General features: G+C 37.9%; 7 protein-coding genes across 7 annotated transcripts; 3 read left to right on the top strand and 4 right to left on the bottom strand.

Annotated features, from left to right (window-relative positions):
* Window positions 1–42: 42 nt before the first annotated feature.
* BMR1_02g01490 (blood stage antigen 41-3 precursor) lies at window positions 43–1,362 on the bottom strand (the record flags this gene model as incomplete). The annotated part of the gene is given in 13 exon segments (XM_021483163.1): window positions 43–180; window positions 202–265; window positions 286–371; window positions 393–577; window positions 598–652; window positions 675–713; window positions 735–779; window positions 801–882; window positions 905–987; window positions 1,008–1,088; window positions 1,109–1,171; window positions 1,192–1,275; window positions 1,291–1,362. The coding sequence occupies 13 exon segments, from the start codon at window positions 1,360–1,362 to the stop codon at window positions 43–45; spliced, it is 1,077 nt and encodes a 358-aa protein (XP_021338116.1).
* Window positions 1,523–2,069, bottom strand: BMR1_02g01485 (hypothetical protein; the record flags this gene model as incomplete). Its single annotated transcript, XM_021483162.1, has 5 exons — window positions 1,523–1,596; window positions 1,617–1,693; window positions 1,715–1,759; window positions 1,780–1,895; window positions 1,917–2,069. 5 exons carry the CDS (start codon window positions 2,067–2,069, stop codon window positions 1,523–1,525), a joined length of 465 nt encoding a protein of 154 aa, XP_021338115.1.
* Window positions 2,733–3,257, top strand: BMR1_02g01480 (hypothetical protein; the record flags this gene model as incomplete). The annotated part of the gene is made up of 2 exons (XM_012792612.1): window positions 2,733–3,023; window positions 3,072–3,257. The coding sequence occupies 2 exons, from the start codon at window positions 2,733–2,735 to the stop codon at window positions 3,255–3,257; spliced, it is 477 nt and encodes a 158-aa protein (XP_012648066.1).
* Window positions 3,258–3,423: 166 nt separating this feature from the next.
* Window positions 3,424–12,676, top strand: BMR1_02g01466 (hypothetical protein; the record flags this gene model as incomplete). Its single annotated transcript, XM_021483161.1, has 3 exons — window positions 3,424–11,441; window positions 11,462–12,542; window positions 12,563–12,676. The coding sequence occupies 3 exons, from the start codon at window positions 3,424–3,426 to the stop codon at window positions 12,674–12,676; spliced, it is 9,213 nt and encodes a 3,070-aa protein (XP_021338114.1).
* Window positions 12,677–12,739: 63 nt separating this feature from the next.
* Window positions 12,740–21,676, top strand: BMR1_02g01465 (GCC2 and GCC3; the record flags this gene model as incomplete). Its single annotated transcript, XM_012792609.1, has 1 exon — window positions 12,740–21,676. The coding sequence occupies one exon, from the start codon at window positions 12,740–12,742 to the stop codon at window positions 21,674–21,676; it is 8,937 nt and encodes a 2,978-aa protein (XP_012648063.1).
* On the bottom strand, window positions 21,913–23,232 carry BMR1_02g01460 (RNA polymerase III transcription factor (TF)IIIC subunit; the record flags this gene model as incomplete). The annotated part of the gene is made up of 5 exons (XM_021483159.1): window positions 21,913–21,998; window positions 22,019–22,375; window positions 22,397–23,026; window positions 23,047–23,168; window positions 23,189–23,232. 5 exons carry the CDS (start codon window positions 23,230–23,232, stop codon window positions 21,913–21,915), a joined length of 1,239 nt encoding a protein of 412 aa, XP_021338113.1.
* BMR1_02g01455 (mitochondrial ACP precursor, putative) lies at window positions 23,404–23,895 on the bottom strand (the record flags this gene model as incomplete). The annotated part of the gene is made up of 4 exons (XM_012792607.1): window positions 23,404–23,445; window positions 23,466–23,528; window positions 23,555–23,707; window positions 23,728–23,895. 4 exons carry the CDS (start codon window positions 23,893–23,895, stop codon window positions 23,404–23,406), a joined length of 426 nt encoding a protein of 141 aa, XP_012648061.1.

Here is a 23,980-nt window from a genome sequence, read left to right as displayed (position 1 = left end):
AAATAGTAACTATAATAAACATAAATGTATTATACAATTATATTAATATATATCTGAGTTATGTGGTACTTTGCCCAGTTGCGATAGGAGCCTGGCGGTGACAGTGTGTAGTGCATCTTTGGCCATCTCGTGATGGGCCTTGATATATTTCATTTCTATATTCAATATTTTATTCCTAATCTGCATAAGGATACTACATACATCCTTCTCCGAAGCATCTCTCCTCTTTTCCATATTCATAACCAAATCATCAACAGTAGGATAACTGGATAAGTTTAAAAATACGGCTTATCAGGTTGCCCAATTTTGACATTCAACAACTTCTGCTGTATATTACTTGATGAAATTTGTAAAAACGATGGACTAAACAGCTGTATCAGGCAATTGCTCACTTTCATTCCCTCCTTAAATAGTTTTGATGATTTCTTACTGATCGATTTTGCCTTACTTAAAATACTTGAAGTACTTTCCTCTAAATTCGTTTTATTGATATCTCTAAGTACATTTACATGTTTTCCATTATGTGTTGCGTTGGTAAAAAGTACATCTAGTTGGATTTTTATGTTCTTATCCAGTTCTAAATAATATATATTTTACCTGTTAAAGTAATCTCTAAAAGTTCATCAAATTCATTTTTAGCGCGATCAAATAACTGATATTAATTGGAGTAATACTTGTATTTCAGAATCATTTCTTAATTCTTCGATTTGTTTCTACATCACTTATATACTTACAATTTTCTGGTTAACAATAGGGTCTAATGTTTCTGTATCTTCCATCTGAAATAATTATTTATTTACCATAATACGAACTGATGAGGGTACTATGTCTGATTTTGTATTATAATTTGAAATTTGTAAGAAAGAAGGATGATTTTCATTCCTTAGTAAAATATGCTGCTTACGCATTAGAATTAAATGAGCGTTTATGATTTAGATCATTCATAATCATTTTGAATTTTTTGGATTTAACAAAATCTTGAAAATTCTGGGTTAGGTTGTACACACTTGTTCAACACAATTCTTAATTTTATCATGTGATTCAACAAGCTTCTGATTAAATGTATCCTTGAGTTTAGTAATCAATCCCTAAATAAATAGTAACCAACATCTTCAATCTCTTCCCTTGTAACCTCTGCTTTTTGTATTTGTTCTGATATTTCAGGTAGAGGCTATATTACTAACAGCATACATTTTCAGGTGGCGATAATTTAATTTCAATAGAAGGAGAAGTTGATGAATTATCATTTGTCTCTTCAAATTCACACTCTATTACCTTAAATCAGTTCACACATACTTGAAATAATTGTGTAATGATGATAAACATAAAATATATTTGTATAGATCTTGTAATGTTATACATGGTGAATGTTTATTGTGTGTGTATTATAAAATATTTAGTTATATAGAAGTTGAAATCATAATAAATCGAATAAGTAAAACAATATCAGACGCGCTAGTTAACGATGTCGCATTGATGTCGTTATTATTGGGCAGATCATAATTGTTAACGAAATATAAAATTATTTGATGATAAATTTTTTATAGTAATTTAATAAAATCTTCTTAATATAACTCTTGCAAACATCAATTTGATCTAAATCATTTAACAATTACTATTCCTAATCCTATTCCATTCAATTGGTGAAATTGAGACAGGATCCCATCCAAATTTTCTCAATATATCCAGATATCTATTATTAGAATAAACTTACAATTGATATCTAGGGACAAATTCATTTGTTTTATAATACAAATCACTAAATCAGCGTATAATTACCTTCCTCTAGGATAGTGTATTGTTAAATTGGTATTCTGAATGTGTATAGGAATAGAACAATGGTGTGAAATTATTGGTTGATGTGTAACATTTAACGTATCTAATATTTTTCTAATCTGTATAAATGATATGATCACTTCGTTGACTGATTCACATTCAACAATTTGGATAGATAGCTCTTGTTTGTATATATCAAAAAATTTTATAACATCAACTATCCATTCATCGCATTCCAATCCACTAATCCAAAAAGGCACATTGTTTGTAATTATCCATAAAATATTGTACATTTCTAGGTGATCTTTAATATTATTTTGTGGTAGCAATGCCTTGAACAATAACCCTTTAAATGATTCTATAAAGCACCCATTATAAATATCATAATTTCCAGAACCAACTAATTTATCCTCATTATTTATATTTGAATTACACGTAGATATATTACATAATAACAAATTTGTTATATGCTTTAATGGATTAATGTAGCAATAGCATTGATTCAATTTATTAATGATAAATTGAAGATGATATATTGGAATATTTGTCTTATTCAGAGATAAAATATCTATTAATGGACAAATGAGCAATGGATGAATATGATTTAGTGTAAAATCGAAAGATTTTAGTATACAATTAGCAATGATATCGTGTTTATAACCATATTTGGTTAAATAATCTGATATTTTGAAAAAATAATTTTGAACATTTTTGAATAAAATATGATTGCTATACTCTTCAGTTACCAAACCCTAAATAACATAATGGACACACTTTAATATCTTTAAAATGAGGAATACGTCTATAATAAATAGTAATATAACGTTTTCTATTAATATTGTATGATATATCAGTGGTTATCTTTGTAAATTTCATATAATCATTGTATATATAATATAATATGATTTGCGCCCCAATAAATACATTCTACATCTGCTCCATACAGTTAAATTTATATGTGTATCGCAAATTTTTTTATAACAAATTCATTAGTACATATTATTAAATTATATCTATTACTTTATTTTTTGTTTATCGTAACAGATAATACCAATTTCTACGTGAAAACATTCAGAGTTATAAAATGCAGTTCCTTAACAACATACAATAATCTAAATAAATTATGTAGCAAACAATTTGCCGAATGCATAGTAGAGTATGATGATTTGGATAAAGTATCAATTGATAATCCCACTGACTACAAGCCTGATGTGTTGAGGAATATGTCTATTGAAGACTTGGAAAAGGTATTTATTACTATATATCATGCATTATATTTTATGATTATAATATAGACAATAACAAATACCAGGAGGATTAGAAGGAAGATGGAGTTAGTTAGGAAAAACAATCCTATGGAATTTGTTAAATCAAATTACGATATTGTACGAAAGTTGCTTGCAAGATCGTTATTTATTCGTCATGAAATTGAATTGAATCGAAGACGTAAACAATTAAATGATGTTGTAAAGGATGGATAATGCTTTTATATTAATAATTGTTAGTATACTATACCACCTGGTAGTATATACCACATGTTATGGTGCCCACTAGTCTATTAATGTAGTAATTTTTCCTATAGTTTCAGTATATATTATTAATAATGTAACACATATATACTTTAGAATATAGCTTATATAATGAGTTATGGAATCATATACTATATTCGATCATAGTAACAATTCATGCCACAGCGCTGCCACGAATGATTACTATCTTGGAAGAAATTTAATTGATGCTATATCAATTTATAGTTATAATGTAAAGAATTCTGATTTTAAAAAATGTTTGGAGGAATTACGTGAATATACAAGCAAGCCTAAATCTATAGGCAAAAATTACAAGGAGATTATTAAAATCATACTTAGTAATCTAAAAAATTCATCAATTGAGAATTATCAGATCATTATCGAATTATTGGTGGCTTTTATTGGCGATTTGAGACAACGGGTTATCCCTATTTTATCGCATCTAATTGAATTTTTACGAATATTAATTCTTGAGTCTAATGTCATAAAATGCGATTATAAAAAACAGTTATTTCACATTTTTACATATCTTAATGAGTGGCCTATGGATAATTTTGAATCTTTTCATCGTCTATTTGAAGCATGGCTTACAAGTTCATCTTCCATACTGCAATCGCACTCATCATACATCATTGGTACTACGATGAAGAAATTTAATGATGAATTGTATAAGCATTCAATCATTTATTTCGTACACTATTCCAAAAACTTATCTAATGCGGATATTTACTATAAATATATTGATTCAATTGGATTAGCAATCGCATATTTGCTATACAACTCGAATTCGAATTTGTTTTGGAGGGCTGATCAATTGATACGATTAGGATTATCTATATATGAGGATAATTCTTTAAATATAAGTAGCAATGATGATTTATTAAATAATGAACTATTTATAAACTCGTTATTTACTATATATTTGAATGCATTTTATCATCTAAAATGTATGAATGCTCCAATAGATATATTAATTAAAATGTTTATTTCTGAGATTCAAAAGTATATTATTAACATTACAAGGGGGTTAGGGGTCGAGGATACTGGTAATTCTTGTAAAAAATTTGATTTTAAATGCAACAAATTATCTATCGCATTTGGGATTTTTGTACGATCTAGTATATACCACTCGACAATTATGGCATCATTTTTTACTAACTCACTTCTTGGATTGATTTACTGGGCTAAGCCTATTTCGGATGTTGATATTATAATGCCAATTGAATTATCATTAGATTCATTATTTGATTTGAAGTCACTAAATAATCGACACTTGATGGTAATCTATAACAATATATTATTACCAAATTTCGAATTTCTATGTGATATAATATCAAATCTATCTAGGAGTAATCCTGGAAAGTATAGTGACATAATTCAACTTTCTTCAAGATTGTTTAAAAAATTGGTTATTAATATGACTCAATCGTATAATCTATTTGATAGCTTAGAAAGTAAATGTATGTTGATACACTACACTAATAGATCAAATAATGGGCTGTATAAAATAGCAGCAGTTGGTAAAAAATATCCAGAATGTATTGATCTAATCCATAAGTTATTAAAATCATTAAATAATCTTGGGGGCGACAATATCAAGCAACATTTGGAATTGAAATATTCATCATTGAATATTCTGAATGATTTTAATAAGTTACAATTATGCGAATCCAATATAATTCAAATATATAATTTTTTGGTTCCAGATTTTCTTGATTATTTGGATGATTTTATAACCAATTTTATCAATTCCGACCTTTCCATTCATGGCGGACTGATTATGGCTAGCATAACATCTCTACTTGATTGTATATTAACGTTTTTAAGGCACAATATTTTTATCAAAAATATGAATCGGTTCAAAGATAATCTCATAAGCTTATTCAAGATATCCATTTCCTATTTGATATCTGATCACAATGATGATAAATTTGATGATGTTGTTATTAGCAATGCCATTAAAAGTATTGACATTATATTTAGATCCATTCCCACATTTTGCAATTTTGATACATCAGAAATTGAAGAAACTATTCAAGAGGTTTCAGACAAGTTACAGTTTGAGAACCAACCATTTAAATGCATATTGGATCATTGTACAATAATTAACTCTAAAATGTTAGTATTTGCTATTTACCTTGTGACCTCATCAAAGTATAAATTTCAATCTGGTATTTATGAATATTTATCTCATAACAAGTTTATCATCGAACAATTAATTTCAACTCATCATATCAAAAAATTCATCATACAATTTTATAAGACCATAATCACAAGATTGATTATTCCCAATAGGAGTGTCCAATTATTAATCTTAGATTGCATAGACTATAAAATACTTCATTGTTTAAATAAACTATTCAAGAATGATTGTAACGAAGTAAAAACAGATGTTAGATGCGATGATATATTGGAGAAACTGAGAAGGTTAATCAGTATCGATTACTCCATAAATGACCAACGAGCAAAAGTCAATTTGACAGTAAATATCATTGATAATTCTGCAACATGGTCGCCACTGGTATGTATTATTGTTATGAATGTATTGACAAGTCAATTGCTATATAAATTTGAGCCACTATGGAATTCTTCCATTGAATCAATATCAAAGTTGATCAGATCATACAAAAGTAACGTGGCTACAGTTTACGATTGTAATTTTTTCCACCATTTTTACAATCTTTACAGTTCATTCATAAAATCATATATTCAACATACCATTGGTAATCATGCAATATATTTGGATGATACTAAGTTTTCCAATGAAGCGAATTCAAATTCCATTCCCATTTATAACAATGATTCTAACTACAATTTTAAAATAAGTAATGGCAATATTAACAACATTTTTGACTTAATTAAATCATATGATACACTTATTGACAATGATTATAAGAAAACTGCATATATTACATTCAGTAAGGAAATATATGATCGCAATAAAAGGAAGCCATTATTATACATAATAGAATCTAAGCTATATTCGTTTACTCCATTGCCACAAAACTCGTCATCATCAATACATATTGATGTATTTACCGATGCAAACATTGTTGTAAAGAATTTTTCATTGATAGTGTCAAGTATTATAAATAAATTGGGAGTATCTAGGGATAAAATGTATTATCATTTTATAAATGAATTGGTGGATATGATTAAAAAATTATTCGAATTAAAATGTTACGAATTAATTGGAGAATTAATAAATGCAATTAATTCCATTGTGCCAAGTAAGATTAAGGTATTTGATAGCGGATTAGACAATCAGGTTAATAAATCAATACTATACTTATCGGTGTTAATTATTAACAATTTTACAGCATTGAATGCAAATGTCAAAGAAAAGTGTATAATTTTGTTATCTCATTCAATTCGTTTGAAGGAGTCTTTTCCCAATTTAAATAGCATAATTTCATTGATAAATGGCAAAGAAATCAAATCAACCATTGAATATCTATCAAATTTCACTTCAAATGGACAAATGATCGTGTTCAATAAGATATTGTATAAGATATTATTTCAATTAACTATGAGATTTAATAAATCTTTTAAATCTGATCGTTTTGTTATCATTGATTTTTTAAATTCATCCCCTGAATCTATTCTTCCACGTGTTTATTACGAATTGTTTGAAAGTATAATTTATATTAAGGATTGCAATGAATTGGCTGAATGTTGGGATGATGTAATTAGGAGTATATGTGACGATCATGAGAAATTTTTCCAAATATTAAATCCATATAATTGGAATAACGGGTTGGTATCATGGAATCCTTGTTCAATTAATTCAAATGATGGAGGATATGATATGGATAAATTAGGAGAGTGGTTTGTATCATCTACAAAGTTTACAATTAATATTAATTTTGTCACATCAATTGGCTTTAACAAGTTTGTTAAATGGCTTGATAGATCTATTTCACAACTTTCAATACTGTTGAAACCCATACATACTTTTCTATTCCAACTGTTATACGATTGTTTCCTTATTTATTCTTCTCTAAACAAATCATTTCACTCATCACAATACAGTAACCTGATCACTAATGATCAAACGAATGACTCTGTGGCCAATAAAATAAATGGCTTGTTAGATGCAGTTATGGAATTGGATTACATAAAACACCCTTCTAAGCATTCATATGACAACACCAATGATCAATCATTCACTAATGAATCTGAAATTGATTTATTCGACAGGCCTAATTTTGATGTTACATGTTCTGCCGATTCATCAGAATATAGCATGATAGATGTCGATGAAAATCAAAAGAACGTTGAGGAGATGACAATTTATGTTAGTGACAATATTAACAATCTGGAAAGTGAGAATGATATAGCTAAAGGTTGTGATGATGACAATTTTCAATCAAAGAAGGAAATTAATTTGATCAAATTCACTTTACTTAATTTATTGATCAAACTAATTGTCGAATCAACTCCAATCAACATGAATGTATCATCCATAGTTGATATGATCAAGGATTCACTAACAAATATAGTTAAACATGAGCTAAACATGTATGTTAGACATTCCAACAAAATATCATGTCAAATTATAACTTTATTATCTTCAATATGCACGCGTTCGATACAGTCCAAGGATTTTATATACACTACAATGGATGTACTCGCTAAATCATTTGAGTATCAAAATGGATGCCAGATTCAGACGTATAGTATTTTATCTGAGTGTATGCAATTGACACTCGAATTATTCACTAACTTATATAGTAACAGTGAAAATGGGTTGGATTTAAAATACTTGGAGCACTTTATCCAGAGCACAAAATATTACTGGTACAGAAATTGCCAGCTGAGCAACATACAACTGGATTTCATTTCAATGGCCATACAATTTGTGGAAAAATATGCAGATTTTTTATTTCTAGTATTGTTAACATCGAAAAACATATCAAAATTGAATCAGCGATCACAAGATACAAAGGCGTTGAATAATGCTTTGAAGATGGTTATCCGGTCTATGAGATTAATTAATAATATGCCAAATCATGAAAATGAATTATTGAATGATATTATATACGAATCTGACAATTTAACAACTAATTACTTAGCTAATTGCAGGGATTTGAAGGCAAGAAAGTATACATGTGAAATTATGTCACTAACAGCCATTTGTGAATTATCTCAGTCTAAAATGGATTTACCATTTAATAGTATTTTTAAGAATGGATATAATGAGGCAGACTTTGAAATCATTTGTAAAATTTGCACTAGTGATTATAGGTACTGGAGGTATGGTATGGCATGCATTTTGGATACTTTATATTGTATAAAATCTGGTACCTTAATTATCAAAATAAACATTGATGACAACATAAATTTCTTGAGCGATTTTACTGCAAAATTTATATGCGAAACTAAAATTTCGGGTACTAGAACAACAAAGATTAATACCCTACTTATATCTTCATTCATCAAGCCCCTACTGAGCAACATATACTTTTTAATGACATCGAATTGCGATTGGCTTGAAGATTATATTGTACTTGTAAAATCTATTGGTTTATTTTATACAGGGCTAGTAGAAAAGGCATGTGCATTGTATTGCCTAGGCAATGGATTGCAAGCGGAAGAAGGTGTCAATTTGTTAAGAATGTTATTTCCATTGTCTAATGCTGTAGAATTGTTGATTATGCGGGCACAGCAATTTACAATTACCACTGCAATTGAAATTGTTAAGCGATTATCATTTTCTATTAAAAAGTATAAAACAATAATAGCAAATGATTTATCCGCTAATGATAGGGCACAGAAATTTGATGAGATGACCAATGTTTTGTTTGGTGATATATCTGATACATTGCCCCAAATAATTAATTTGGGCGTATCAGAAAATATGATAGATTTTGACGGTAAATTCGTGTACTATGGAGAGGAAACACATTCGCATTACATTTACGATTTTGATGACATTAAGAGGAATAAGCATGCTTTAGCGTTAAAAAAAATGGGTCAGTGTGTACCAATGTTAAGCCATGTAACACTGGTAAAATTTGCCATTCCACTTGCACTGCATTACCTTAAGCAACCAAACTCCAGCCAGAAAACATTTTCAGATTCCCTAGCAGATGCGGCTGGGGATTTTTTAACTTCGACAATAGCACATCATCTCACATTGAAGCATTTGATACCATCGCTCTTCAATCTATACAACACAACTAGGCAAAATAGAATATTTCGAATTATGGTCAATGGTATTAGCCAATACAAATTTGAGCTGGGGGATGGGAATGACGTATTTTTGGGTAAATTATTAAAGAATGTAAGGTCAAATGTGGTGGTTTCCAGCAAATTTTATACTAGGGGGAAGAGAGATATCTCTGGTGAACCAATTTTTGCAAACAGGAATTTTCAAAAGACTGACGAGAATCGAATTTGCGTACCGGGTGCCTGCGAGTTATATGGCATAATTTGCAATTTGTTAGAGATTTTATATGAAAATGACGTTGTTGAGGATGTAATGTGGGTTGTTAGAAGGCTAGGTAACATGTTAAAGTCTCGTGATAGGGATATAAGAAGATCTGCTAGAAATGGGCTGGTCAAATTGGCGTGTCATATAAACATACGACATTTGCCTAATATACTTTACGAGTTAGATTTATTGCTGCAAACTGGATACAAAGTACCGGTTCTATCATTCACCAGCCTTAAAATATTGGAAGGTTTTACATCACATACCAGTGACAATGCATATTTAATTAGAAATCAGATCTCAGAAGAGTGCCTAAAGGTTATTTTTAGGATCATTAGTAAGGAGTTAATGTATATTTTGGATAGCAATGTTTTGGAAAAGGGTATAGGAGATGTAAAAAGTTTTAACAGGGTGGATGAAGGGAAAAGACAGCATTTTGCTGATATATGTTATATATTATCTAGGCAAGGGGATACTTGTATCGCTGGAAGGCTCTACCTTTATTATTTTGAGATGATGTTAGAACACGGCAAACACTCTAAATTTTTGGTGAAATTGAAGGAAATGCTAACGGCTACAGCAAAGGGGCTTTCATGCCGCGTTGACAATGATTTATTAAATCTATCCAATGTTTTGTTGTGGATATCAATAAGTTACATCCATGGGCATGGTGGAAGTTGTCTAGTAGACAACATTGATCGTTATTTATCAAATAAGCCTACAATAAGCGAGTCATTTGATGGTATTATTTATCAGGAAGAGAAAATACAGAACGTTTATCCACAAGTGGTTAAAGAGTTTTATATCCATCTAGCCAGTTCAGCCTTGGAAATAATGAGGGCTTACTTACGTAGCCATGGTTGCACCGGGTCTTCTTCAGTTTCAATTGATATCATTCCTGTGGTTTATACCTTTACATGTGGCAACTCTTTGCTCCAAGACAAATCTTCAAGGTGTATAATGGTGTTGTTAAGAATTAATGTGGGGATTTTGTCTGAACACTGTTGGGTCATAACACGTGTGATATTTGAATATTTTTCGCGTATCCAATGTCATAGGGATATTAGGAATAATCATATTTTGCTGTTGAAGATATTTGTTAATATGATTGATCAACGTGGGCAAAATTGGTTGAGGGCTATTGGGATATCTGACCATGATGAAGCTAGGAAGAAGATTTACAACACATTGATAGACGTTTGCATAAATAATATGTCAACATCCAGCATGAGAATTTCAATGTTGCAAGTAATGCATTACTTATTCATGAAAAACTCCATCAGTATGTTGGCGACTCAGTCCAAAGTGACGAATTGTGTAACTTCTGTGACTAAATTATTGCTACATACACAATGTTATACCACGCAAGTTTTTAGGCACGGATCAAAGATTTTGTTATACATACTAAAGCACTATCCCACAGAAGTTATGCTGGATTCATTGATGCCTTTGCTGGTAAAGAATGTCAACGTTAATAGGCATGTGGTGTTCGCTCTTCTCAAATCTATAATCAAGTGCCCTACGTACCCCCCTCAGTCACAATACACAAGGCTGATTTTTTTTATATGTTACTCTTCCCTGTCGTCAGTCAGTAACGCTGTAAGTGATGCCGGGTTGAAGGGCATTGTTTATGATATAATGACTACTGTGTTTAGGTTGGTTCCCAACCAATCAGTCGAGCTTTTGGATACCTGTTACAAGTAAGTTTTTATCGATGTAGGTTAGCAAAAGAAGGCGAAAATAAAGCCCACTTAGCGGCATTTTCAAGTATATGTCTTATTTTATCCATGGCAATTACTAATGTGCATGAGGTTTTGGGTGGGAATCTTATACAGTCGGCCTACCACATATTGATACTGAGCGTTCGCACTGGTGGGAATAGTGATATGGATTTAGACAGCAAACTTGTCAATACATCACTAAAGACGCTACATAATGTGCTAAACATGCTCACCAATGATGATTTGGATGTGATTAATTGCATGGTCGTTTCCACCAGTGACAGTTGCATTGGTATCGGAGCTCCAGGGACCATTTCTAGGGGTAAAAGAAGTTCCATTGCATGTTTAAGGGCGTTTTGGGACTTTATAACGAACGTTGGATATAGACATGGACACCCTTTGGTGGAATCCACATCCCTCGCTTGTTTCAACACAGTACTAAAGTTGGCGCCAGATACAATGGAAGGGAAAGTAGTTGTGAGCATGCTTGCCAAGTGCCTAGACAGGCTAGGCTTTTCCAAGGCATTTGAATTGCATGGTAAGATGCGGGATACGGTGCTAGAGCTGGTGACCCTAGCAATAGATTATTTGGAGCGGATAGTTGGCCTCTGTCCGTCAAGTGGCTCCGCTTGGAAATGGTGTGAGGATGGTCCCGTGGCAGATAAGGCTAGTTTTTTTGAAGATTTGGTGAAGAAGTCACCAGATCAGGTGTTAAAATCTAGTGTTTCATGGCTTTGCTATTTAGTGCGTCGGCATTTGGGTAACGTCAAGACCAGATACCAGCGCTTGCAGGGCATTTGTATAGTTCTGCAGCACTTGGCATCCAGGCAATACATTTACACGAAAGAAGGAGAGGTTTCATTAGTTAAGTTGATAACAAGTGCCAGAATAGCCAGTACATTATTGAGCAAGCGGGAGGTAGGGAAAAGGGAAAAGGAGAAGAGAGAGAGGGATAGTACATACAGGAGAATATGCGAGATATCTTCTTTGGCGGAAGAAATGCTAAATATGATAGAGAGGAAGATGGGCAAGCTGGACAGGTCTCAAGATTATATTAGACTAGTGAATACTGCCGGCTCGGTAAGTACCCCATGATTTAGTACATCGCCAGACGCAGGACGCACGTTAAGGTCAGCAGAACACGAGCATTGGTCTGCAATCCTAAACTAGCAGTTTTGCGCAAAGTGGCAAAACACACTAAGAAACGACGTTAATACGTCTGGTAAAATATCGCACATCAATATTTCTGTAGAATAGTAAATACACATGTTGCTATCATGGGCAGTGTTGTACCTAAATATATTCGCGCCTGCGGCGCAATTTTTTTTAGCCTAGGATGCCGATTCTTAACCACATTTGCTGCGATAATTCTGTTTGTAACAGGACTTGGGGGCAGCGAACGGCCGGACGTGCCCATATATGGTACACACGATTACATCGCACATGCCAGGGCAGAGATTGGATCAGCCGGCGATAAATTGATCCTCTGTGAATTTAACTCTGACTGTATAATATGCCTGGATGACTTTAAATCGCAGTGGGATAAGCCGGTCAACCTGACTGACACAATTTCACTCAAATCTGCGTGTAATAAAGACAGTCAGTCATCCTTCTATTCTAATATTAAGAAGACTAATGTTACTGGCAAGTCTCTTTGCTACCTTGCAGAATGGACCCGCGAGTCCACTCCCAATTTTGGTTATATCATATACCACATCTGCCACGCCAGTACCTCGCTCGTCCAGGTACTGGTGGCGGCTCCCTTCGAGCTCAAAGTACGACAGTACTCGACTGGATATATAGATATTTTAATGTCTGGGGTGGTTCTGGACTATATGGAAGGCCAAATCGAATACTGCGATGATAAGTCTAACCCGGTGGTAATTCCTATTGGGGTTTCTGAGACAGAGGAGGGCATATTTGCAATGCTACGCGTAATAAGCAAGACACGCAAAAAGGCATGTAACAGGTTACTAGTGACTCCGCGTGCTGCCAAAAAGCAAGAGTTCCCAAAATTGAAAAGGGGATTTGCCAATTCAGTTTTATTTTATACTATTTCAAATACTTACAAAGTAGATAAAGAATTGTGGTGGGATCCTGGTGAATACTGGGTAGTCATGGTTGAAGGGATTCCAAAGGAAGCAAATGTGAACTTTATGGTTGTTTCTGAACGAAGTAGAGATGGATCTCTTTCCTACTGTGGAAATAAGAATCCTAGATGGCATTCACAGGTGCACAAATCATCATACAACAATACTAGGGAAAAGTTTGTTTGTAAATTGAATCACCCTAACTACATCGATATGGCATTGATCTGCGCTTGCATTCTGCCTTCCTGTTCGGAACCCATAAATTTTAACATTTTAGTTGACAATGTCTTGTTAAATGGCGACAAATTAACCTATGCTAGGGTGGATCCATTTGGTGTGGTTTCTGTGTACCAATTGGGAGGGCATACTGTATCAACAAGCATAGCATTGGTTCCAGCATTTTTTAAAAAGTGTTCAAATGCCACCAGCTACATTAGGTACTTAACTCGGGCCAGACCGCCCCTTTATCTCCTGCCCCTTGAATTTTATAGTGACCTGGCTACAACAGCAAAGTACTCAGCGTCTAGTTCATTGGCTTTAAATGGCAAAATTAAGCTTGTAGAGAATGTAGAAGATACGCTTGACTGCCCTCCCTATGATCTTGATAACTCATTTCAAAACTTTATTAATAGGAAATATCATAGCGTTCCTTTGACATCAATTAGCTACAGATCACAAGAAAGGGAGCGAATTTATATCGACAACAAATCAATCCTAACATTTCAACCGAACTTTAGTTTTTACTACGGCGGCACTACATCTATGCACGAATCCTTGATGATTCCGCATTTCCATTTTGGAGGAAACCTACCATACATGGTGTGTGAATGCGCCAGCAGTTCCAGGACTGGATGTGGGGCCCCATCTGACTTTATTAAAGAGGCAGGAGTGGTAACAGCTAACCCTTTGTATGGGAGTTTTACCGAGATTCGTTTGAACCTTGACAGGGCAGTATTTGTTGCATACATAGACGCGAATATTGGCGCGACTGGCGGTTTATTCAAGGTGGTGTGTGAAGGAGATTCTATAGGGGTTATTGTTTCGGCTAATTTCGGTGGAAAGAAGGTTTTGCCCGGCGGTGTTGAGGTCCGCGAGATCATATCAGCTCCTCTGCAGCTACATATGGCCGTCACATACATGCTTTATTTTTTCCCCCTTTATGGAGACACCTCCCCAGCAAGCCCCAAGGCAGATACCTTGGGCGTACCGTTTAAAGCAGACGATTACATTTCCAGGCTAAAGTCTGAGGAATTGGGTCAATGGTACGAAAACCCCACAACAGGGGCGTGGGCAAAGGCAGTGAAATATAGCGCCCTTTCTAGCGGAAAATCAATCAGCATCGCCAAGTCTACTGATGGTGAACTAATTAAGAAGCTCCTTTCCTACAGATACCAATTATTGGGCAACTTTGTAAGGCTTTTGAATACGTCAACATTTGATTCTGTGGGGCAAACATTAAAAAAAGATTTTGATAATGCCAAAGACGTATGCATGGGAAAATACTGTGAGTTTGTCATTGGAGGGAGAGTTACCAAGGTACAAAGTGATGACGATAGGTGGCAGTACCTTTCAACTTTTACCACGCCAGGGTACTACGAAGGACAGCTCTTGCATATGAGCAGCGGCAGTAATTCCTATCTGGAGCTGAGAGGCAGGGGCCTTGTATTTTATAACTCTGGTGCCGTTGTACTTTTGAAGAATTTGGACGCAGACTGCCAGTCTCTTGGAAATACCTTCGATAAGCTAAAAAAAAACAACATCTATTTTGAAAGGGACAAAATTCTTAAAGGGGTGTCAAATAAACCTGGATCCAGAACTGAATTTGGGATTGATGGATTAGTTGCGTCTAGTAAGCTGAGCAAGTTGACACCCGAAGCCCTGGGGTTTACTTTCGAACCCCCAGTGGAGGCAGGGCTGTACAAGGTCTGTAGCACCGTGGGTGATAAACCAGTACACATTGGGTTTGTCAACGCGGGAAACTCCCAGTATTTGCTCATAGACATTGAGCCAAGTAGTGATGTTAATGCAATAATTTCTCTTGGACATATTTACATCCTAGATGACAGTAGAATGTCACATTTTCTCATTAGGCCCGGTAATTTCGGCGTCGAGATGGTAAATGTGCCGCATTCCGGAGCTATTGGGCAGTTAACTATATCAATGTGCCTGTTTGGCGAGCTAGTAGTGATATTAAAGCACTATCATCTGTTTTTGCTCAGCAAAGATATGACTATTATTAACCAAATAAAGATTGTCCATAATGGGGTATCTTCGAGGCCTTTGGCCGTTTTTGCGTCAGCCTATCTGATTTATGTTTCATTTGGAGGCGAAATCCACTCTTATGTATATGATGACACCAGTAGAAAGCTGCTCTACAAGGGTAGGGAGGCGTTGGTGGAGGGGATCGGATCGGTCAGCTGGTTTAGCGTGAACGAGTCGGATAGGGGATTGAAATTATTCATCCTTGATAACGTTTCTCGCGTATTTTATGTGGACCTTGGTAGATCAAGGGTGGTAATTCCCTGTGATAGGTACGGCATATGCCCCTACACACGTTTTCATCAGAGTAATTCAGCCAACGAGCTTTACGTTATATACTTTTATGCCCCTCTCCTCACGCATATGGGCATTATGATACTCGATTTTGCAGGGGAGGTGGTAGGGTTCAGGAGGATACCTTTTGATGAACAGATAGTAACGGTGGACACGACCGGGGGTGAATTCCGTTACTTGGCCCTATCCCACTACAAGGCTAGTACCGGTTCTGGGGCAGGGCTGGTCTACAGGGTAATGAGTTTATCCGTCCTTAGCAGGGTGTCTGTAAGTTATCCCACGTTGTTATTTCAGCTAAAGCAAAATGTAAGCTTTAGAATTTTCCCGCGCATTGATGGCAACTTTAAATACAGCTACGAGTGGCTGAATAGGGAAGAGCACACAGGAAGTGGTATTTTTTTTTATGATAAGAAAGGGATGATTTATGGTACGCCGAATGGTGTTGGCAACATGAAAATGTTGATTCGCGTTTCAGATCCATTCGGACACATTGATATGGAGGTAGAATTTTTCGTCAATTGCGCCTCGGGCTTTACTTTGAAATCAAGCGATTCCGAAGCACCAGGGGTCAGCGAAACCAAGTTTATTTGCGACAAGTGCGCTATTGGGAGCTACTACGACAAGGCATCTAAGTCCTGCATAAAATGTGCCGAGAACTCGACCACAGAGACAAATCTCGCTTACAATAAATCATTTTGCCTCTGTAGCCCTGGCCACTACCTGAAGGGGGGCAAGTGCCTGCCCTGTGAGGCGGGCACATTCAAGGAAGTCCTGGGCAACAGCCCCTGCTACGGACGCTGCCCACCCAATACCCACAGCTCGGTGACGGGGGCTACGGGGCTTGCCCAACTAGGCTGCGTGTGTAACCCCGGTTACTATAAAAGCGGCGAGGGTGGTGAGATAGAGCAGGTCTGCTTGGCATGCAACGAGGGGTTTTACTGCCCGGGAGGGACTCACAAAAAGGTGAAGTGCCCCGAATTTATGAGCACCGAAGGGCCAGGTGCCAGCAGCCTGGAGGATTGTATGTGCAATCCCGGCTATCGTAAAAGCAGTGAGGGCGGGGAATGTGTGCCGTGCGACTACTTGTCGTACAAGGAAACGCTGGGCAACTCAAATTGTTTGCCCTGTACGGTCCATGGCGGAGATGGCATGGGCGCGTCCTTTTCAATGATGAAGGCGTCTACCAGCATACTCAATTGCAAGTATTGCTCCTTCGGATACTACAAAAGAAACGGGCAGTGTATGCCATGCCCCAAGGGCATGTACTGCCGCAGGGCCATAATTCCATGCGGGCCAAACATGACTACGCGCGAGCGGTCCAGCACCAGTCCCTTGGACTGTATGTGCATGAAGGGCTACGGGTTGAGACTGGGTTCCAGGAACCCACTCACCGGGCTGGCAAAGTGCGAGCCATGCAAGCGCGGCACCTTCCAGCACCTGGATGGCGCAGACATCGCGTGTCTGCCCTGCCCTGCGGGTTCTACCACTCTTTACGAGGGCGCCACGTCGTTTAGTGACTGCGTGCCCATCCCGGGCTTTTACATCTCCGAGCCCCCTCCCAAGCCCAAAGGGGATGAGGCTAGTAAGGATAAGGCTAGTAAGGATGAGGCTAGTAAGGATAAGGCTAGTAAGGATGAGGCTAGTAAGGATGAGGCTAGTAAGGATAAGGCTAGTAAGGATAAGGCTAGTAAGGATAAGGCTAGTAAGGATAAGGCTAGTAAGGATAAGGCTAGTAAGGATAAGGCTAGTAAGGATAAGGCTAGTAAGGATAAGGCTAGTAAGGACGAGGATATGGAGCCTCTACTAAAGTGCGGGAGCGGTTTGCTGAGGCCTGGCGAATACTCCACGACTATTCTTAGGACCACACTAAAAGACTGCATCGAAGAGTGCAAAATTAACATTTACTGTACGGCTGTAACCTTTTCCATGCATAACGTCATTCCAGCGCTATCTGTTAAAGGCTTCACGAATGCCCTAGTCCACAACATCGCCTACTGGCCTTGCAAACTCGAATTTTTTGGACGGCCAGAAATCGATAATCCAGGATATCTGCTGGAAGAAAACAATATTGGTAGTTCGGATAACCACAAGGACCTGGTTTTTCTGGGATCCGTTTCATGCACCTTTGAGCGACCCCAACAATCCTGGATGAATCGCATTTTCGTCCCATGTAAAAAGGACCACTACTGCACAGGTCAATCCTATCCAATCCCCTGCCCCAGTAACTCCGTCACTATGGCAAGGGGCGCATCGACCCCCGAAGACTGCATGTGCGTTTCTGGCTTCCATCCCTCTACGGCTGGCTCAGAACGCCATTGCGTCCCATGCCCTGTAGGCCACTACAAAAGCAACACTTCCAACGCTTCCTGCACACCTTGCGGAGATAACATGACCACCATCTCAACCGGCTCACATAGCTTTTCACAGTGCACATGCCTACCCATTTACTACGCCGTTCAGACAGAGGCCACTGCCGCGGTCCTAGGGACGGGCGCCGCAGGGGGGGTAAAATGCGTTAGGTGCCCGAGCTCCTACTACTGCCTGGGCTACTGGATGGAAACCACATTCCAAAGGGCACATGCATTTCCCCAACCCTGTCCTAACAATTCCCAAATGCCCAATGACTTTTTAGACCACTCAGCTCCCACCAGCTGTCGCTGCCTCCCTGGCTACTCGGTCACCTCGCGCATCAACGGAATTGTCACGTGTAACAAGTGCCCTCGTGGCACCTTTAAAAATGCGCTGGGCAATTCGCCCTGTAATGGATTTTGTATGGCTCTTTCCACCTCCTACCTCGGTTCCAGAGTCGAAGCCCAATGCTTTTGCCGCTACGGCTCCTACCTCGCTATAACGCCCCGCGAGGGAGTCTTGGGGCTTGAGTGTGTTAAGTGCCTCGAGGGCGGGATTTGCCTAGGCGGGTTCGTTAATTTACCAGGGCCTAGTTTTAACCCGCGGAGCGCCACTACAGACGGTGAAAATGCGGTTGGATACAAAGATATGTTTCTAGTTGCGCTTAGGCACAGTCGTCCGTTGCCCAGATTTGGGTACTATCCCATGCATATTCCAAATTCCTCGCACCACGGGTCCAGGTCTAGTTTATGGACGCCAAGTGGCGACTATAAGACGTCGCTTACACAGGACGACTGGACGTATGATTTGTCCCCAGAATTCCACGCCTGTGTTTTGCCCGAGAGGTGTCCCGGTTTTTTTGGCCCTGCCTGTGTCCCCGGTACGCAAGGGTATTTGTGCAGTCTCTGTAACTCCGCGCACGATACCTTCTACTACGGAGGCCCCTGCGTTCCGTGCCGGCCGCTTTTGCAGGAAATTTTGCTATTTTTACTGCCCAGATTTGTCGTTTCAGCGCTTGTGTTCTTTTTTCTTCGCTACATGCGCGCGCTGGGGCGCGGCAGTATAAGTGCAAATGCGATCTTCGTCAAGATCTGGCTCTTATATGCACTGTCGGTTGTTCCCTTCGGTATGCTGGCCTCCACTTCTTACTCGTCCCTGGCCAGATTCACTGGCGCCTACCGCCTAATCTTTTACGCCTTCATTTACCTCTTCGGACTCAACGTTAGAGTCGGCTGCTTGCTGCCAAGGCTGGCCTCTGTGCTGGCCCAAAGGTTCCCCATTCATAACCCCTTTGTCTCCGTATGGTACCTTCAACGCCTCTGCAACGTTCTGGCTCCTATGGTGGATCTGCTTATCGTGGCGTGCGTTCTAGCCCTGGTCGGTCTCGTCAGGCACCGCAAGCGCTTCTCCAGATTATACGCAGATTTTTTTGGCGCCTTTGCGGTGCTGGCATACCTGCATACCCCCATGGCAATTTTTAACGCCTTGCAAATGTCCCATTGCGTTGCCACTTCTTACGCGAAGCAGAGCCCCCTGCAGGTGCTCCTCAGCATGCCTGTTGTGACCTGTAACCCAAGCGACCCGTTCTTTCGGTTGGGGCTTATATCCGCCCGAGTGATTTTTTTTTCTTGTATTATTTATTGGACCTTAGTCGTCTATATGTTATGTACCAACAAGAACGGGACGTTCCATCGCCTGCACGGGTTTATGTACAGCCGCAGGCTGTGGGATATTTTTCTCCAACTGCGTTGCGTGGCCACTGTTTATTTGGTGGCAGCTCCCCCATTATTGGACCCCAGTGGGGATTCTGAGAGCCTGCGTAATAAGCTGAATCTTATGTTTTTTACGTTGCATTTATCGCTACATATATACAATTCCCCATATGAAAAGTGCGATAACGACATACTTAATGGTATTGAGTCTTTATTTCTCGTTACTAACGTAGTGACATGCACTATTTTTCACTGGAGCTACTACTACGACCTCCGGGGCATTGCCGCCCTGCCCATCGCAGCTTCGCTTTATTCTCACCTGGCTTTACTGCGCTGCCTTTTTATTGGGCACGAAAACCGGCGCCGTTTTGGTTCTATTCTTTCTGTGCCCGGCGTATCTGTGGAATCTGCTTCATGGCACTGGTTCGTTGCTACCTGTCTTTCGCACCACGTCAAATTGTGTGACGCAAGAATTTATCTGGACTACAAGTCCCAAACCCTTTTGATTGAGCCATCATATTACAGTTTTTCGGGGGAATGGAAGGACGAAATCGCTCGTTATCGTAGTGGCTCCAGGCCCCTAAGGCACCGTCCCCTGGGGCCAGTCCACATTTCATCGTTGATAAGGACGATTTCTGAGTCATCGTTGATTAGTGGACTGAGGAGGCGTTCTATCGATTTGCCACATTCGGCGCAGTTTTTTATCGTTCGTTATGCATTCTGGTACAGTTTTTCTAGGAAGTTGAATAATAAGCACCTTGTCTTTCCTGAGGCTATCGTTTCCCGTCACATTTTCACTGCATTATTTCGGCGTTCCGGAGCCGTTTCGGGGGGTCGTCTTGAGCTTATGCTGGCAGATATTGCTAAGTTGGGGCAAGTTCCTTCTGCTAGGGTTCTTTGTGACTTCAGAAAGCTTTTTGGGTCTTCTGACGTGGTTTCCAGTAGGCTAGCTGAAATATTTCCTTGGAGCGTTGAGGAGTTATCTCGTGTCAATGATGTTGACTGCCAGCTAATAGATTTATTGTTTTGTGACGGACTTTACGATTGGCAGGCTCTGTCTCTTATTGAGCTGGACGAGGCTATTTTATCTCTAAAGCACCTGGGCACAAGCAGGTTCATAAGGCTTGTCAAGTTTTACAACCTTTACAGGTTTACGATAGAGCGTCCCAAACTTTGGCAGCTCATTCTTAGTAATTCTAGGCTAACAAACCAAATTGAAGCGAATAAACGGGCCATTCTTGACTCTGAGCAGATCATGTGCCCAGAGGACATAATAGAAACTATTGAAATGTATTATTCCTCTGAGGACTGGAAAAACGAAATCTTAATGCTGGAGAGAAACATTAGCAAGTTAAATATGTTTGTCTCTATGTCACAGCACGCCGCCAAGTTAGCTATTGGTATTCGTGCAGAGAAGGATGCTTTAATTAACATTAACATTACGGACGAAGAAATTCTGGAAGTCATTGCCAACTGTTCAAAAATTCATCAAACCAGCCAGCATTTGTAACATATTATTCTACACTAACGCTATCTCACAATTTGTAAATTTGTAAATTAATATTTCTTTTATTATATAGATGCAGAGGGAAGGAGGGAGGTGAGGGGAGGTGATTTATATTTACAATTCTTTCCATTCCGTTAGCTATTTTTCAGAGTTTTAAATTTATTGCATGGTTATACTGAAATTCGCTAAATAAACACTTTGCTATAGTACGCAGTTGTGTGTATAAAAACAATTAGTCTTCATCTGTTATCAGTCTGCCTCATGAGCTTGCTTTTTACGTTCATAATCTGTCGGACCTGCACAAGAACGCTAGGATGGAACCAGCCTGTATAATAGTTCAATTACCGCTGGCCCGCGAGCACTTGGATGAATAGTTTGACTTGGTCGTCATAAGGAGCTGTACCTTGGCGTCGCTAATATCGCACAACTGATACAATTGGGAGGGCCTGTTAGGTGGAAGTAAAAAGTGGAGTTCCAGATTTGGTACGATCACATCGCATGCAAACTTTCCGTAGATGCGTTTCATCGTTTCGTCGTTAGGGTGTCTCTCTGTAATTTCCTTTTTGGAGCGGTTCAATTCCGTCTTGTACTTTATTGTGCGATAGTAGGGATCACGAAAATCAATGGTTTGGTATATAGAACTATCACTATTGGTCCTAGGATCGTAACCCAATTTAACTAGAGCCCCCCTCCAAGGGCCGTCTTAATGAAAGACTTAACTACCTGAGAATAAGTAGCAAGCGCGCGAAAAGGCCATCTTTTTTTTCCAGTTGGAATATTTGACGGGTATAAATTCCTGTATTGCCTGGCGTATCCAAATAGGCCGACGGTCAAAAAGAGCTAAAACAATTTGTAAAAGCTCGGTGTCTGGATCCAACTTCATGGCCGCAGAAAGTGGTGAATTTGGTACATTTTGCAGTGAATACTTTGCCACTGGATTCATCCCCTTGTCACAAATAAAATCATCATTCGCTGCATCATCCAGTCTTTCCTTATTTGATTTATTTGTGCTCCTGTAACTAAGAATATTGTTAATTGTATGTGGAGGTTTGACAAATAAAGGAGGTTTTACGTATTTGTCGGCTGTGATAAATAATATGTCTGAATAGTTTGGGTCGATTATTTTAGGTGTTGCTAATTTTCCGTGTACAACAGGCACTGGGTTAAGAAACGCAAAATCAGCCAGTTTATCAAAGGTAAAATTATCACAAATTGGCCCCAAAACCTCATAATTTACCTTACCAGACTTCCTCCTTCTCTCCTCCACCACCAATGATACACTAGAACGAAAGGATGCCGTCAAAATTACAGAATTATCATTCTGTGAGAGTGGAAGGATTAGTGGAACAGGCACTAAATTATAATTCGCATACATTTTATTTCATTATTATCTCCAGTTACACATTTATCGTATTTGTTAATTTTGAGATTTGTTATTACGTCAAAAATTGCTGCGTCTCCACCTAACAGCCCGTAAACGCGCTTAGAACCGTCCCTAAATCACTCTTTTCATACACAGTGCTGATTCTACCAGGAATCTCTATGCAAATAAACTGCATTTAACCACACAACATCCATATATCCCCGTCAAGTGACCACGCTACTAGCAAGCGTGCGGCAAGCATACTAGGGTACATTTGAATAGGGATATATAACTAAAAACAGGAGTAGTAATTAGTAGTAATTAGTAGTAATTAGTAGTAATTAGTAGTAATTTATTTCAATTAAAATTATTTATTAGCAAGTTCCTTTTCAAATGAATCTACTAGGTCCTAAATCTATCTTCACGTACTTTGAGCGTTTTAATATTGTTACATACTGAATCATTTAATGCCACTCCAAATTTTTCTTCAAGCTACATTAATCATAATATATGTATACCTTAACAACTATCTCTATAGTGTCCAGGAAGTCCCACTTCCTTTCGTCAATATGAGTAAGCGTGTCTAACTCGGTGTCAAGAGTCTCATTGCCTGTTATTTTAGCCGAAAGTTTGAGCTCTTCGAACATGCAGTTGGATATGCTAGCATTTGTCTAATTATGGGTCAAATTACCTTAGCAATTTCATCGGTATCTCTATGCAATATATTTCTAGTACCTATGAATCTTTTGGTATTTAGTTTACTACTGCGATAGACACCAATATTATAGAGAGTTTTGTCATTTAGTATGGGCAATTGGGATAAGATCCACCTGCATCTAGCCAGTTGTCGCACTGGCATAGTTAATTGCATACCGTGCACTAGATGATGACCCAAGATTCCTAGATTCACCTCGACACTTCACAACCACAACACTAGACATGAT

The sequence above is a fragment of the Babesia microti genome, chromosome II (genome assembly GCF_000691945.2).
Source record: "Babesia microti strain RI chromosome II, complete genome".
Lineage (NCBI taxonomy): Eukaryota > Apicomplexa > Aconoidasida > Piroplasmida > Babesiidae > Babesia > Babesia microti.
This window is presented reverse-complemented; position numbering and strand designations above follow the sequence as displayed.